General features: G+C 34.9%; 1 protein-coding gene across 1 annotated transcript in view; it reads left to right on the top strand.

Annotated features, from left to right (window-relative positions):
- Positions 1 to 17,009, top strand: part of CRISPLD1 (cysteine rich secretory protein LCCL domain containing 1) — a gene marked incomplete at both ends in the record, with an annotated part of 42,545 nt that overhangs the window by 14,750 nt on the left and 10,786 nt on the right. Inside the window, 10 exons of the mRNA XM_082015261.1 lie at positions 6,704 to 6,822; positions 6,942 to 7,074; positions 8,615 to 8,730; positions 9,341 to 9,441; positions 10,562 to 10,741; positions 10,834 to 10,894; positions 11,020 to 11,086; positions 11,721 to 11,851; positions 15,042 to 15,085; positions 15,173 to 15,245. Of these exons, the coding sequence (XP_081871387.1) occupies positions 6,704 to 6,822; positions 6,942 to 7,074; positions 8,615 to 8,730; positions 9,341 to 9,441; positions 10,562 to 10,741; positions 10,834 to 10,894; positions 11,020 to 11,086; positions 11,721 to 11,851; positions 15,042 to 15,085; positions 15,173 to 15,245 (1,025 nt within the window). The remainder of the gene's footprint in view (positions 1 to 6,703; positions 6,823 to 6,941; positions 7,075 to 8,614; positions 8,731 to 9,340; positions 9,442 to 10,561; positions 10,742 to 10,833; positions 10,895 to 11,019; positions 11,087 to 11,720; positions 11,852 to 15,041; positions 15,086 to 15,172; positions 15,246 to 17,009) is intronic.

The raw sequence follows: 17,009 nt of genomic DNA, 5'->3' as shown, positions 1-17,009 counted from the left end.
TAGGAAGGATTCAACACCAAAGTACAATATAGAAAAGAGGTAAGATAATGGAATCAAGTTTTCACAAACTGAAATTTCACATTTCATATTTTCAACTCATTATTTCCTGGAGTTTGATGCACAATTATTTATGTATACAGAAGGTTAGAAAGCACTGAACCAAAGGCCATCTTGAAAATTTTACTCTGGGAAAAGGTAGTTTATGATCCAGAAAGCTGTATTTGTCATGATAACACTGTGTTCAATAGTATCATCAGGGAAGAAACTGTGGCACTGAAGAGACTGTGGAGCACAAAATGGTACCATTTTCTTAGACTTGAGTATGTATTGAGTTGCACTTGTCTTATCCTCTTATGCCCGAAGTAGAGGAGTACAATGTGCATTTCTGAAGCCAGGTGCAGATGTGAACTTGATGTACATGAGATGGAGGGAAGGAGAGGTACATAACTTAGTAGCTACAATCACTTTGATGTCGTGACTAGTGACAGATGAGAGGGCAAAACACCTCTTTAGTTTCTCCTGATCTCTGCAGTAGCCCTGTGTCTTGCTTGCCATTGCTAGGCAACATCTTTCGGTGTTTATGGTTAGCATCACTGAGTGATCTTCTCTTGGAAGTAAGAAATGCAAGAAGAATTTGGAAAGTAGAAGGACATTTTTCAATTTAAGACACACTAGCAACTCCTTTTACAGTAAAATTTGTTGCTACTCTAACAGAGTTCTGTGAAACAAAAGGAATAGCTTCAAGTAGGTTTGTGTTGCTGAGCAGTTGGTCATATGTTCAATGTCTACCTGTCTCTATCTCAATGTAGAAGGCCAACCCTGATGATGATCCCTAATCCAAAAGGTAGACCACATGTAGTTTTCCGACAATGTGAGCAATACTTTTTCTTGATAAACAGATTGAATTACCTTGCATGTAGTACCAAACAATTGCCGGCCAAAATGCTTGTCAGACCTCGGAATCAGCTGCCTAGTTGCGCTTCCATCTTCTTGTGCTCCCATCAGTACCCTGTATTTACCAAAGAAATCTGATTGTGCAAATTCATTGAAACCTGGTCATGTCAGAGCATGAATAAGGGAACTAGCAGATAAGGAATCATGCAAGTAAGAGGACTCTGGCGTATAGCTATGCAGAGGTTTCTTTAAAACTTTTTCTGTTCCAATTCTTTCAAAGAGTTAAGTTGTTTTACAAGTGTTCTTAGTATAAATCTGTAAAATACCAGCTGATGATGAATGTTGTGGAAGAACTTTTTGAATTAAGTTTAAAGCATCAGAACTATGTCAGCTGGGTATATATTTCAGTAGCCAGAATTTAATATCACTAATGACATTGTGGTTAAAGCATGATAAATGCTTTTTATACTTCTGGTAGAATGTAAAATACCTATGTTGCTGTGACTCATCATATTCTCCCATTTTCATTATGGCTTTTTTTGAAAATGCCAAGCACCTTGGCATTTTAAAGATTCACTAATTAGTGCTGTATTTGTTCCAGGTTCTTCATTGTGTAACTTGCTCTGAATGGACCTTTCTGTGTTTTTGGAAACCTTTCCTTACACATTTGCTTTCCTGCCTTTATCTTTTTTCTTCACTGCTTTAAGAAGGAAGGGAACACTAGGAGAACAAAAGCCTTTTGAATTTTATGAAACTTGAAAACCTATGTGTATATCTTTGTATATGGAGATGTTTTCATTGTTTGAAGCCAAAAGCTTGCCATCATGTAATTGAAACAAGGTACTGCTCTTAAGAGCACAAGAATAAAACTCCTGTTCCGGTGAGGAGGTAGGTTTTATATACTTATACAGTTTATTTTATGTGTTTGTTTCATTAGCCTGTTATTTGAGCAAACACAGAACAAATATGATAAAATGTGTTATATTTAGAGCTAATCTGGCTGGATTGGTCTGAAAATACTGTAAAATTAACAGTTTTCTAGTCCTCAGAGTTAACATGCTCAGTTTTTGTTCATGTAACATCAATCAAAATAATTTAATTTAGGAAGGATATTTGGATGTCCTATTTTAGCTACTGGAAGAGAAGGGCAAAACTGAAGGTGGCCTCACTGATGTAAAGCAGCTTCTTCCTGTTCTTGATCCAGTCTCTGAAGCAATGATTAGGCATGTTGGCAAAGCAATACAAAACCTTTTGAATTGTTAAAGTTCCAACTACATGTAATTGTAGAAATTACCTTTAAAAATACCTTTAAGCTAATTTCCTTTGTATTAGCTGTGATATGGGATTCCAGTCTGTCAGATTTCCTTTACAAGTTTTTGTTTTGAGAAATTGCATAACTGTTCATAATGTTATTAACACCTGTGTAAAATTTTTGCATCACCAGCATAGTCAGATATAAATTTAAGATAAAGTCTTCTCAAGAATTGCATCAGAAATTAGGGTATCAGTTTCCCCTTTTTTATTACAAATCATTAGAGTGATCCTGGAGATTGAGAAAAAACTTTTTCACTTCTACATTGTGATTTGTATTGTATTGGAAACAATTGTGTTGTCTTGGTAGGGCTTGGAGGTCCAAGTAACTGTGACTTCTAATCTCTTCTACCTTTTCTACTGACTTTATGAGGTTATTGGTGGTTTATCCCCTTTTAATTTTCTTTTGAAAGTCTCTGGCAATCAAGAAAGTGATCGGATCTCTAGGAAGTTCTTTGGAACTGGGACATTGGATCATTTCTTCCCGAATATTTCATAGATTTGATGTAACTTAGGAGACGTTTTATTTTAATTCTAACTTCTGTTACAGACGTTTCAGGAAGCAGTGGCTTTGATAAGAAAATGAGACAGTTGGATGATGAATACTGCAATTAAAGAGATTGTTTCCTATACATGATTTACACTTCACAGATTTTTTACATCTGAAAAAGTAATGGTTTTGAGATTTACTCCATCACACCCCAAACCAGTACTTAAATAATTAAAATGAAGAATAAATTAAGCTATATCTTGGTAACCTACTTGGTGTACCTCCATACTGTGGACTGCAATTTAGCACAGAGATACCTGAAGTAGTTTTGAAATAACTGGCTCCATTAACAATAGTCATTGTATATTTGAGCACATTAGAACTCAAACATAGTCTTAATGAAGAATCAGCATTGCTAAGTTCTACCGTAGGTCAATATTTCTTCATGACCTCCTTCTCTTCCAAAAAAACCCTGAATCAAACTAAACATTGGCTGGCAGGATAATAGGCAGTGTTTTCTGACAATAAATTATGCTGGCTATATGTGCACAACATACATGCTGGGTAGCTTTTTTATATGGCTTTAGTATGATTATTTTTATCATTAAACTTTTTATTCACTACTTTTAATCAATATTTTAGTGATTAAACTTAAATAAAAATTAGTGAGTGTATGAAATTTATGCTGTGAAATTTTATGGCATATTTTTGATAAAAGATATACCTATCTTTTTATGCTTGCATTTGAATTCTGATTTACAAGATGATTCTCATGAGACAGTATCACAGATATTTTACAAAGGTACAGGAATACCAATTATTCAAGTTTTAAAAATAATATTTTTTCTCCAGTGTTATAAAGATTAGATTGTTAAAGCTTTTTTTAAGAGAACAGTTGATAACTGAATAAATGATACAAAGATATTTTTATATAAAAATTTACTATGCTAATGAAAACAATGTATCTTATTAGGCTAAATAATTACTTACTTAGTACATTTTAAAAATTTCCAATTTCTTTGACACACTAATAAATGACAATTTTCTAGCTTGTTAATGCTAGTTAGAATACTTTTAAATTTTTGGTTAGAGAAAGGAAATTTGAAAAATTTAAATTGAAACAAAATTTTTTTTAATCCTCTAATTATTTGTTTTCAGTGAACAATGACTAAAATTTTAATTAGCTCAGTTCTAACTTCCCTATTACTTCATTCCCTTCCATCCCTCTCACATGTCATGAACTGATGACTCTGTGGAGTTTCTGTCATTAGACCTGTCATTATGATTGACAAGGAAGGGCAATGATCAAGGAAGGCTGATGTTATCACTGTCTTGGAGGACTCCAGAGCAGAATCATAAATGAAGCTGCTTCAAGGAAGGTGCACTATGATGAAGCTCACTTCACCATAAACAGTATTAAATAAAAACCCTGGAAAGCACCAATGGGACATATTTAAACTCTAACATAAAAAGAAATAGGGTGATTCCTTCACGATGAGCCTTAAGCTATGACCTCTTGCCCTTAATTAATTGTGCAGATTCCTCTATGAGATAACCTCAGACACACAAACCTATTCTTGGGGAGAGTGGAGTTGGCTCTCTAACTCATACACCAACCTTTTCTGAGTCAGGAATAACTGTGCAACGAGCAAAAATATCCAACCGCCTTAAGCTCCTCATTGTCTCCTGCACTATGCTTCCTGCAAAGAGCTTCCCTGCATCCTCTCAGCCATGAAGATTATTTCTCTGATGCAGCCTAGAAGTCTGCCTATCTCTGGCTGGTCAAGCAGCAGGGAGTGAAGACAATATTTTATACTTGGATGAAGGCAGAGAAACAATTGAAAAAAGAACTTTTTTGAAGACAGTATCCAATCTCAACAATACCTTGTAGTGTGGGTGTTCATCTGTCAGGAGGATTAATGATGAATTTCAGTTTTTCATCAAAAGGCTATTCTTGCAGAATTTTGGATGGCTCTGTCTTGCATAGCTATCATCAGTCTTTAAAAGAAGTTTTTGTTAAAGATAACTACTTCACAAGCTTGCGGAATTGATTCAAGCAGCTACTATTGACTACCTGACTCTGATCTTCCAAAAAATAATTTCAGTTAAAATAGCTGCATAAAATATTTTGAAACTTGCATGGAGAAAAATAACCTACAAAACCAGTACAATTCCTTTAACCATGACTGCTGTTTTCAGAGTTGAAAATGCAGAGGGATGCTTTACAAGAGACCGTATTGTGGCATTTGTTTTAAAATATTACAGTCTCATGATTCCATTGTAGAATGATAAAGCAATTGTACTACAATTCATAAGAAAAGAATATGTGTGTGGAAGAAGTGTGTTAATCTTTATGTTTTTTACAACAAGTAGAATAGGAAGAACTATTTATGATGCTGTGACAAGGAAAGGGAAGAGGAAAAGATTTATACAAATTATCATATAAAACTTTCTTAATTAAAATTAGAGTATTTTCTTATGAAGCTTAAAGGATGTTATAGCTTATGACATTGAAATACAGGTCCAGTAAGGTAAATAGAAATTTCCTACTGTTTCCTAAAGTCAGTGGGGTTTGTATCCATATGTGGGTTAAAGGCTTTGTCCTCTCATTATTATACTGTTAAAGTAATTCTTTCAAAATAAATGTTACATTTTGGGAGTCAAAATGTACCTTGCAAATTTCTTATTTGCTGATAATAATAACAGACAAAATGGAATTCAATGCATTAGAGATTGCTGAAGAAGAGAACCAAGAACAGATATTCTAGGATGGGTGATATTAAAGTTTTTACGTAATCATGATCTTGCATGACCAAGGACATCTTTGTTTTTAATGAGTACTGTGATTGATAAGGTGAAAACTGCATGTCAAAATCAATAGAAAAATAAATTCTAGCACATGGAATTTGTCTGTTATATTTCTGTGTTCTTTGGCTGTGTTAAGGGTTTTTTTTACCTTTAATCTGTGCTAAAAATTTGTAGACATGCTCTCCAGTGTCGGCGTGGGAATTTCGGTTTGGATATACTGAATTACTGTTATTTAGATAACACAGTCTCACTCTAAGAAACTTAGACTGAACTTACGATGAAATAATTGAGCGTCTATCAAGAAATGTGTTTCCGTCCTGCAAATATTTCTGTTTCCTAACCTGAACATTGGTATCAGAGTCAGATATCTGGAAACTACTTCTGCAACTGTCATGAAATTTAAAAAGTCAAGCAACGGTATGCATACTTTGCACAAGAGGGACCACTTTGAGCAAAGCCCAGCTTAATGCAGTAAAAGCTATGCATACACAGTATGGTATAGTTGCTTTCAAGAAGAGTAGGTGTTCGTATGCTTTTGAAAGAAACAAACTTGCATTTGCCTTTCAGCTACAAGCCTATACTTCCATGTCCCTTAAAGAATAAAAAATAAGGATAAACAATTGTGATAAGCAATAATTCATAACCTTTATTGTTAACTTGTCCTAAGCATGACTCTTAACAACATGAATGCCTCCTTTTTTGCCAACCTATCCATAAAACCAATGAATGACAACCTTACTCTATTTTTCATATTTTGTGTTTGCACTGTGTATTATTTCAACAAAAGCTGATTATAGAAAAGGGAGAGAAAAGCACTTTCATTTCAAATAAACTATTGCTTTAGAGGAAATAAAGTCTTATGTTGAAAATGTGTTGGATAATACCCTTTTGGCTAAGAAAAGTGCTTATTATTAAAAAGAAATCTCACAAGACAGAAAATGCACTTAATTTAGCTTGGAAAGTTGAACTAAGCCTTTCAGTTTCATATTTGTCTTTTATTCACTGCAGCATTGGCTGCACATGCTTTTAAAGAGAATGCTGTGCAGGGATTAAAACTTTTTCTTGGTGAAAACATGTTTTTTTTTCTTATGTAACACAAATAGAGTCATCAAGTCTTGCTTTTGTTTGTTTTTTTTTTAATAAGAGATAACCACTACGTATTTCTAAGAAGATGTCCCTTTCTTGTCTTTCAAATTTCAGACATGGGACACAGAACTGGAGAGATCTGCAGAGGCATGGGCTGAAACGTGTCTATGGGAGCATGGGCCTGCAAGCCTTCTTCCATCAATTGGGCAGAATTTGGGGGCACACTGGGGAAGGTAGTTTAAGATACTGTCTTATACTATTTTTTTTTAAATCTAACTAAATTTGCTTAAAAGTAGAATGCTAGAAGCTACAACTTTTGAATGACCTAATAGACTGCTACTGGCTTTCATAGGTACAGACCTCCAACATTTCATGTCCAAGCATGGTATGATGAAGTGAGAGATTTCACGTATCCCCATCCTCATGAATGCAACCCATATTGTCCTTACAAATGCTCTGGTCCTGTTTGTACACATTACACACAGGTATGTAGGTGGGTTTGGCTTTTGTCAGCTATGGAAAAGAGCAGTCAAGACCTCCAGTTAGTTTGCTGTATGACATGTAGAACATATTAATCTTGCAGTATATAATATAGCACTAAAGCACAGAAGGGACTATTAGACTCCATAGTTACAAGCATTGGGTATTGGTGACATAGAGTAGGGTTGTCATACAAATCTTTAGAATTCATACTCATAAATATCACTTCCTTAACAGGATTAAGGAAAAAGCTCACAAAACCCAGTACTGAGTGCACTCAGTGCATTTTGCATAATCTAGTCTCTGTGCTGGTATGCTGCTAGTCCTTTCCATAATATGCTGAAGAAAGAGCACATTTAAAAAAAAAAACAAACAGTTTTCTTAGGTGAATTCCTCAGATCAAACAACAGTATTTAACACGTTGCTTTAACTTCAGCAAAATTTTGAAATTGCATAAGAACTAATTTATTCAGTACTCCTGAAATCTGTGTATCTATCTGGAATTTTTCCAGAGGAAAACCAGTCATGTTTTCAGTGAATGAGAAATATGTGATCCTCAGATTATACTAAAATCCATGTATTCAACATAATACTAGAAACTCTCAAAATTATTAATTTTAAAATCTTTATTTTGTTTGTTTACTAGCACAATTTACAATTGTGTCTAATTGTAAAACAGAATTAACTCCATATTTTTATTTACCATTTCTGTAAAAATCCCTGTAATTACACTTACCCATTACATGCGAGCTCTACAATGCATATATTTAGTTCTTTGTGGTACTAATTCTTCAGAGTACCTATCTCTTTCAACTCCTAAATCCTTTTGGAACTACACACTTGGCTTATCTTGAATTAATACAAGTTTAGCACCTGTCATACTTATCTAATTTGAATGTTTCATATTTATCTAATTTGAATGTTCAAGCCTTTGTCATTCAGATTATTTTGAGAACTGCAATGAAAATGGTTTCAACAGATGAAACAAGGAGCGCAGCCAGCTTAGATTGCAATGACATGAAAGCATATTAATTTAAAATCCATGACTTGAGTCTTTTCAGTGTATGAGGTTTTTTGTGAATAATTTTATCAATTATGTTACCTCCTTTCACTGCTGACAAATACCTATTCTCTCAATCTTACCAATTCAAACCCCGCTGAGTCCTTAGGTAGTTCTGAGAACTTCAGGGCACAGGAACCTGACTTCTTCTAACTCATGATTATTGACTAATTGTAATTCCGAAAATCAGTTCTTCAGATTATGTTCTGTAAATATTTTGCTAAACTTTCAAGTAACAGCTTAGGCCATTTATATAAAATGAGAGCCATATTTTTTGTATCAAGGCAAAGTTTTTCCTTCTAACAAGGATATAACTGAATGGCCCTTTGACAGTTGCAATTAGGTCACTTCAACCCATTTATAACACAGGGGAATATAGCATCACTTTTGTGATTTGAGTTTTATACATTGAAGTTTGGAGACAGTTTTGATTTTTTGTTAATCAGCTTTGGTTTTCACACGCCCTTCTCTTTCCTTTTCAATAGGTTGTTTGGGCTACTAGTAGCAGAATCGGTTGTGCAATTAATTTGTGTCATAACATGAACATCTGGGGACAAATTTGGCCAAAAGCAGTCTATCTTGTATGCAATTATTCTCCTAAGTAAGTAAGCTGACACACAATAATATCTTGAGTGGGCAAGATACTTTATAATAATCCAGAAAATAATCTGAAAGGAAATCAGTCTGCGTTTTCTATTTTTTGTGCTATTACAAAGTTGATCATTGTTTCCAAGGCAGCCTTTGGCTGCATAAATATTCTTGTGATTTTCTAGAGCTTTGGTTTTCTGGCCTGTGTTTTAGCATACATCAGAGATCTTTGTTGTAATGTAATATTTGTCTGAAAAATAAATGTATCTCCCCATTGTGACTTTAAGGAATGTGTGATGTGAAGCCCATGGTTAGGATCGAATTCTATAGAATGTTCCATTTAGGAGAGTGGAACCTGTTCTCATGTAATTGAGGAATTTAGTCTTACGGTGCTATGCCAATCTAAGAAGATCTTACAGCAACTTATGTCAGTACTTCAGTTTTTTCTTCGTGAACTTTTCAATTACTTCCTGTGCATTTGGTATATCAAAACAATGCGATGGTCTAAGTGTTTGCTGTTTTTCATAATTTATTTGTCCACATATTAAATGCTGCTTAATGTTAAAATGTTCATTTATTAAGGCATGTTTTGCTAATTTTTTTTTTTTTTTTTTGATGTAAAGGGGTAACTGGTGGGGTCATGCTCCTTATAAACCTGGCCGCCCTTGTTCCGCATGCCCCCCTAGTTTTGGAGGAGGTTGCAGAGAAAATCTTTGTTACAGAGGTATGCACTATTTCAGCAGTACAGCTATAAGTGAGCAGAGAAATGCAACCTTTCTTTTGCTTTGTTTCCTCATTATGCTTTAACATAGTGGAATAGAACATAGTATGCATGTGCCCAAAGACCTGGTAGAAGCCTACTTTACTATGATGAATGAGGTCATGTGCTTATGATGCATGAGTCCGAGCCTCACCAGAGGGAGTGGAGTGTACTGAACTCCTGCTGAATTAAAGTGCTGATTAAGGGCTTTTCATACACAAAGATGTAAGCTGTCACTGTGTGCTATTTGTATGCCGTTCTGTAATTATAGTGGAAGTCTATGCAGTGACTTGTTTATAGGAAAACATGTTATCTCGGTGACATAGCAGTGTCCATTACTATAAAAAAAATCAAGAACAAGACTAGAAGACATTAGTATTTAAACCACATGTCAGCTAGGATGATTATTCGTCCAGTTTTCATAAAGCTATTCATATTTTGTAGCGCTGAAACACAGCGTATTGTGAAGCTGCTATTTCTTTTTGTTTTATTCTGTGTACAAGTAATTTAGCAATTTTTGTAACTTTTGAAAGTTACTCATCTATTCATATGGACCATAAAAGCTGCACCAGCGTGCCCAAATACCTTCCTTATGGTTTTTACTTAAGTAAGAAACGTAGATTCAGTGATGAGTATTTCAAAATTATTGTCATTATGTGTAAATAGAAGGGCCTCATTTTCAGGTGTAAGGTTTTACAAAATTATTTTCTTTAATTACAAGTTGTCTATGAATTTGCTAAACCTCTTCCAATGTACAAGAGAAATACTGCCTTTGTTCTATTGTTTTTCTGATGGCATAAAGAAGATACTAAAACCAGCAGTGTTAAGACCACTTTCATACCTCAGTTGTGCTGCCTGCACTAGAAAAATTCTACCTTTTCTCAGCATCAGAAAGATATTTGAGATGTATTATTAAGCTTGAGGTCTTCATCTTACGAAGTAGCAGAAAGTTTTCCTTGCTTTCTTGCGTGTATTCATCCACCATGTTGTTAGAAGAAAGCCATCCTACCAAAATGTGGTAAGGGATTTACATTCCACAAACACTGAATTTTTTTGCCTGAGAGATTATTTTTTTCTGAAACAGAGGATTCAGAAAGGCCTTATTCTCCCCACGAACCAGAAGAGGAAACCAATGAGATTGAACGGCAGCGATCCAAAGCCCAGGATGCAATGGCGCAAAGCCGGCCGAGAACTCACTCACCTTCAGGCTCCACAGGCAGTGATGACAGTGAGAAAAATGAAGTAATAAGCACACAGCAAATGTGTAAGGAATTTACCTGATTTGCAAGTGGTTAACAAATTTGAATTATATAGTACCAAATTCATTGCAGTGAAATTGCTTTTTGCTTATTTTAGCTCAGATTGTTTCATGTGAAGTAAGACTAAGAGATCAGTGCAAAGGAACAACTTGCAATAGGTATGGTAACTTTTACAGTTGTCATTCTGCGATTATTATAAAAGGCTATATTTGTATGTGAGCTGGAATATTTTCCCTTTTTGTAATCCCAGGATTTAAGACCAAGTTGTATTTTATTTTCTTAGGTATGAATGTCCTGCTGGCTGTTTGGATAGCAAAGCCAAAGTTATTGGAAGTGTACATTATGAAATGGTAAACATTTTAAAATTAGATCCTGTATCAGTGGATTGTTTAATGAAATGTCTTTTCTGTTGGAATACTAGTTAAAATAATATTAAGAATAGATTTTGAAGGAATCCATATTCACTAAAAATAAAAGCCTACACCAAATGTTTACGATAGCATCCGACAATGCAGTTTGCATCTGCTGTTCTATATATACTGTTTGAATGTACCTCATACTTCTTAAACATGCACAGAAGTAAAATTTTTGTGTCTGCATGTTTGGCACCTAGAAGGTGCGACTTAAGGAGAAATACACCAATTTGTGAGTACACTCATATAAGTAAGGCAGGCCTACCTGTGTAAGCTTAATGCTGGCTAAAAATATATAATTTACTCTGTAGAAGTAGAAAAATTATATAGGTAATAACAGCTACTGTGAACAAGTATACTGTAAATGAGTATAGTTCACCTCTGAGTAAGGCAAAGTGGTGTTTTCTTCATTTGAAATAATACCTACGTAGACCACATCAAACTTAATAGACTATCTACCAAGTTTTTAATGACACATGGTAATTAAAACCATATTTTTTCACAAATAAATTACAATGTAAAATAGTGGCTTTGTCTGACATGGAACTACTTTTCTTGCTCTGTTTTTCAGCAATCCAGCATTTGTAAAGCTGCCATACATTATGGCATCCTAGATAATGAAGGTGGTTGGCTTGATGTCACTAGGCAAGGAAGGAAAAATTACTTTATCAAGTCTTACAGAAATGGCATTCAGTCAATTGGGTAAGTTTTCTTAAAATGTATGGAAAGTTTTTCACCTTTTTCTTTTTATTTCATGCAAAATATATGATTAATAACATTTTGTTCATACTTTTATCATAAAGAATATGAAAATGCTATAAATAAGCGTATGGATATACAGGTAGTGTATCCATTCTGAAACTTTAGCCAGTGTCTAATGGTGCACCGAAAAGTGATGCGATGAGGATGCGAAAGAAGGTGAAATAATTTGCAAAATCAGTTGGGCAGTAAGTTAATATTTGTGGTTAAATAATCTAAATATTTGTGGTATTCAGTTAATTAATTTGTAAGTGTATATATTTATTGTAGAAAACTAGTACATACTGGCACTGAACTAGATTGTTTTACATGTTTTGGACAGAGCTGGTAATATTTCCAGGGTTGGCCCATGGACACAGTAATCTATGACAGCTAAGGTGGCAATAATATTTCGTGTTTGGAATTTACCCTCTGGTACTGTGCATATGAGCAATATGAACCAAGTAGAAAATATACCTCTTCCTATATGTTTGATAGTTTCATCACAATTCCACAATTTACATATGATATTTTGTGCCAATATTTTTCAAAATTTCTGCATTTGCCAGTGATGGAATAATATCGCATACTGTGGAAGCGTCATTTGGAGAGACACTATGAACAGTGGTTCAGGTGCTTGCCCTAAAACTGTTATGTGAAAATAGGTCCAAGTACTTGTTGACATGCTAAAAGGAAAACCAGAGAAACAGAGTGTAAAAGTGGAGAATACTTGGTTGTTTCCATATGTAATTATCCAATCATAGGACATCGATATTAATATCGCTATCTTGAATCTAAGATATTAATAGTATTTGCAGATTACACTTCAGTGTATCTAGGGGTATTCTGCAGAGAGGTACTTTGCTATCATCATTTCTGTCTATAGCTAGTATATGTGTAATTGTAGTACGTGTGTAACAATTAATGTACGAGTAATGTCAATCTGAAAGAAAACAGAATTTTGCCGAGTGATGTTTGGCTCAGGTGTGAACCCGAGGGTAAGGAGATAGGTAATCGTTAGAGGCTGTTCTCACTCTGTGCTATGCAAACGAATGTCACATGCTATAACACCTTTCATAATTTCTCTTTTCAAGAGATTTACCTAGTCCTGGAAAAAAAGAAAGATCAGGTAGACTAAATTCACTGGCCTACTGGCTACTTGGGTAGCACTGAAGGTGTTGATATCAGTCGGTTTCTTTAGGTGATCTGATGATTTGACTGTGGTTAAGTTAACCCCCTTAAAATGAAGAGACATGCAGACAAACATCTCTTTTTTAAATGCTTTGAGACAAAAGAGAGAAGTAAATCTTGATTATATCAATACTAACATATTATGAGCCAGCTTTCTTACAAATGTAGGAGTAGTTAAACTGCATAAAATCTTCAAACTAGATGGAATTATTTCCCATCACTTGACAACTGTGTTTCTATGCCATCTGAGACAAAACTGTATGAGTGTCCAGTCTACAGAGCGTGTTTAGCACTTATCCTCTGAGAATCAGAACACAGAGCGTGGTAGTAACACTTGGTTTTGTTTGCTGTGGGCATGGATATTCATATCATTGCTGAAAAGTAAAGGTTTTGTCATTCGAATGTTGTAAAGAAAAATTAGATGCCTTACAGATGAAACACCATTAAAGATCTATACTTTCCTATCTACAAGTATACTTCAGGAAACACCTGCCTCTATGTGTGCACACAGATGACGTAATTCTTCATTAATGTCCTATAGTATTTAGGTCATCACCTTTTAGAGTAAATTTACAAAATACTGTGATCAGCCATCAGCTTCATAAGTCAGTCTATAAATCAAAGGCTTTGTGATAAATAAAGATGGTTTACCAAAGTTTCAACCTCCAAAAGGCCCATCAGTAAGGCCAGGGATACCCTGCAGCTGCCTGACTCTCACCAGTGTCACCAGATGGATCCTTGCATAAAGTACATATTTGTTCAATGAATAGACAAAATGAAGTGGATCTCGCCTCTAGAGCATATTCCAAAACAGAAAGGCAGAAAAGGGAATGTCAGCGCAATGTACAGCAAATTTCCTAAGCTTCAGCTTCATATTTATAATCAGGATTGCTAATACAGATGCTTTTTCTACTCTTGCATTTTCGTAGCATAGAATACCATTTCTAACAATATCTCAGCAAGCTAATCTACAATAGAATACAGTGAATTATTCCCACATCAGTGTTTGACGATGCTAGGGCAACGGAAGTATGAGCTAAGTCCGTGAAAGCAAATTGGAATCCAATAAATGAGCAAATGTGAAATTCATGGGCCATACAACTAAATAAACCAATGCAGGCAAACAGTTGCTGAATACAAATTGCAGTGCTATGGAGCACACAGGAATTATTTGCTCCAAAGGTGAATAAGGAGTAATTCCCTGGTGGTTTTTTTTTAAATAATTAATAACTTTATGGGTGCCAAAAAGCATCAGCTTCTTTGTTACAGATGAAAAATATTAGAGGCAGAGGCATAGCCAATGAGTTACAAGAGTAGAAGGGGAGTAAAATGAAAGATAAAGAGTAGTAAAATAGAAGTGTTTATCAATTGTAATGTAACAACAGAATGTATATAACTGACTATGTAACAACAGGAAACAGATACATCTGATTACCATATAATTACTGAGAAAAACAAACTGTTACATGCTATACTGGGTTTATGGTGATACTGGTAATAATTTAACATAGACAGAAGATCCAAAAATAAAATTTAATGAAATTTTTCAAAAAGGCTGCCAGGAGAACTCTTTTCAGTGTTGGAGCTTTGTAAGAATGAACCTTTGGGGGGGAAGCGAATGATCTCTTCTGGTAGATGGATGCTTCTGAGCAATTCTCAAACACAGATTTTGGTTCCTACATTTTAAGGGACAAATGGATTGCATAATTTGTTCCTCTTAGTAAGTTAAATTACTGAAAGAGTTTAACATGCATTCCTGGTTTTCAAACAGATTTACTGGGAGTAAAAAGTAAACTTATAGTAATAAATAGATTAACAACTGTGGGGAAGGGGTTGCTGTGAGTAAAAATTGGCTGTGGAAAATGTCTTGAGTTTTTTTTCTAGATTCTCTAATAATTGTCCCAGCTGGAAGGAATCGTTGAGAGGTGTTATTTAATAACTATTTGTATTATTTCTTTTTCAGAAAATATCAATCTGCTAACTCCTTCACTGTCTCTAAAGTAACAGGTTAGCATTTTTACTTAACTCAGTACTACTTTGAGTTGTTTTTTCTAAATATCACACATTTATTCATTTCTGTTTTACTTTCTTCAGTTCAAGCTATCACCTGCGAAACAACAGTGGAACAATTGTGCCCATTTCAAAAACCAGCCTCACACTGCCCAAGGTAAAATTCTTTGAGTCTTATTAATTCAAAGTGCTGCCATATTTTCTGTCCGTTACTAATTGTCTATAGTTGTCATTGATAAAAGTGACCACAGTAGCTGTAAAAATGAAGCCAGAAATGTTTTACCGGTATTATAATGTTTGGTGTAAGGTAGGTAAAGATGATCTGCAGTCTTTTTCATTAGGAGAATCTCACATTCTTTGGCCCATAAAGATTTTTCTTTGGTCCCTTGGCAAATCTTAGTGAAACCATTGTGGGTTAGACCAAAGATTGCAAAGTAAAATGCATTTTACTTTTTCATTGTCCACTATTAAATCTATGCACCTTGGGAAAAATACACTTTATTTCAGTTTATTTGCCTGTAAAACAGATACAATAAAAGGTTATGATACAGTTATTTATCATAGAAGTTATCAAGTTGTTTGGGAATTTTGGAAGATAGAGTAAGCAAATACATTTGCAAAAAAATTGAAATGTGTACTGTTAAGGTAAGGTATGTTCTGCAGGTCAGTTAACAGCTTTAAATATATATGTGCCATTTCTTTGAAGCCTATGTTTTAACTCTTCGAAAGGAGCCTGTGCCACAATATTTTGAGGAAGGAAATTGGTAACAGTTCTTAAAACCATGGATGAATCAAAGGTAAATACACTGTAGCATGATTTACCGCAAGCTAAGCTGGAGATATCCACAGGATTACTTTCATAGCAATCCTACAGCCAATACAGGAAGCAAGTACAAAGCCAGAACTGCTAGGAAAACATCCCTTCATGTAGCATTTGGGTCCATGGACTTGTTTGGTATTTGGCTATGACTCCTGGCTTTCTAGCTGGAAGATGTGGAGAAGTGGAGTGGAATGCAGGAACGGATGGGTACAATGTCATACTTACATTTTTTTCCTTTTTACTTTGTTATTAAAAAGTAAAACTAGCTTCATTAAGAGAAAAATAAGGTCTGTCTTTAAGAAAATTTAAAAATAAAAATAAAATTAAAAATGACTGATTAATTCTGATGCATCAATTTAAGGAATTTCACAAGAACATTTATTCATTCAAGACTCTGTGTATGCTCTTAACTTAATTCTGAAAATGTAGTCTCAGGAGTTACAAGTAGTAATCAGCTGTGGCATTGATTGCACAACCATAAATCAGTGGATCTTCAAAAGGCCTCTTTGGCATCTTAGCTGCTTCAGACAAAAATCCCCTTCCTAGCTGCATCAGCCTGTTTTAATTACTCGTTTGGTAAGACTGTAACATGCCCAAGTGGTGTGACATGCCAAATCTCAATTAGAGCATGGATAGCATCCCAAAGAACGCTTGCCCAGGGCTGCCCCGTGGAGGGTGGTTCCAAAGCCATTAGAGCATGACCCATTTTTTAAATGAAACAGCTCAGAGTAGACCTGGAGCTGACTGGCACTTCTTCCTTGTAGCATATCGCAATTGCCAAACAAGATGCTTGACACCTTCTATACTGCTGTTAGCTTCCCACGTGGTTTCCCTGTGCATTTTGGAGCTATAGCAGGCATGAATCACAGAGAGAATTTTGCGCAAAGGTTAACAAAATGCCATTTCATGAAGACAGTCTTTGTTTCAGTAGCTTTCTGATCTGCTAGAATCAGCTAGGAATGTCATCACCTTCCAAAGTTTTTCATTTTAGCCACAGGTGCCAAGTTCTCACCCTCATTATAACTTGCTGAATTGGCTTGCATCACCAGGTCACCAGCATCATAGAAGATCCATATTCAGATATGCCTCTCCTGTGAAGGT

This window comes from Phaethon aethereus, assembly GCF_964289735.1.
Source record: "Phaethon aethereus genome assembly, chromosome: 2".
Lineage (NCBI taxonomy): Eukaryota > Metazoa > Chordata > Aves > Phaethontiformes > Phaethontidae > Phaethon > Phaethon aethereus.
The sequence above is the reverse complement of the archived record's forward strand: the minus strand, read 5'-3'. Positions and strand labels throughout refer to the sequence as shown.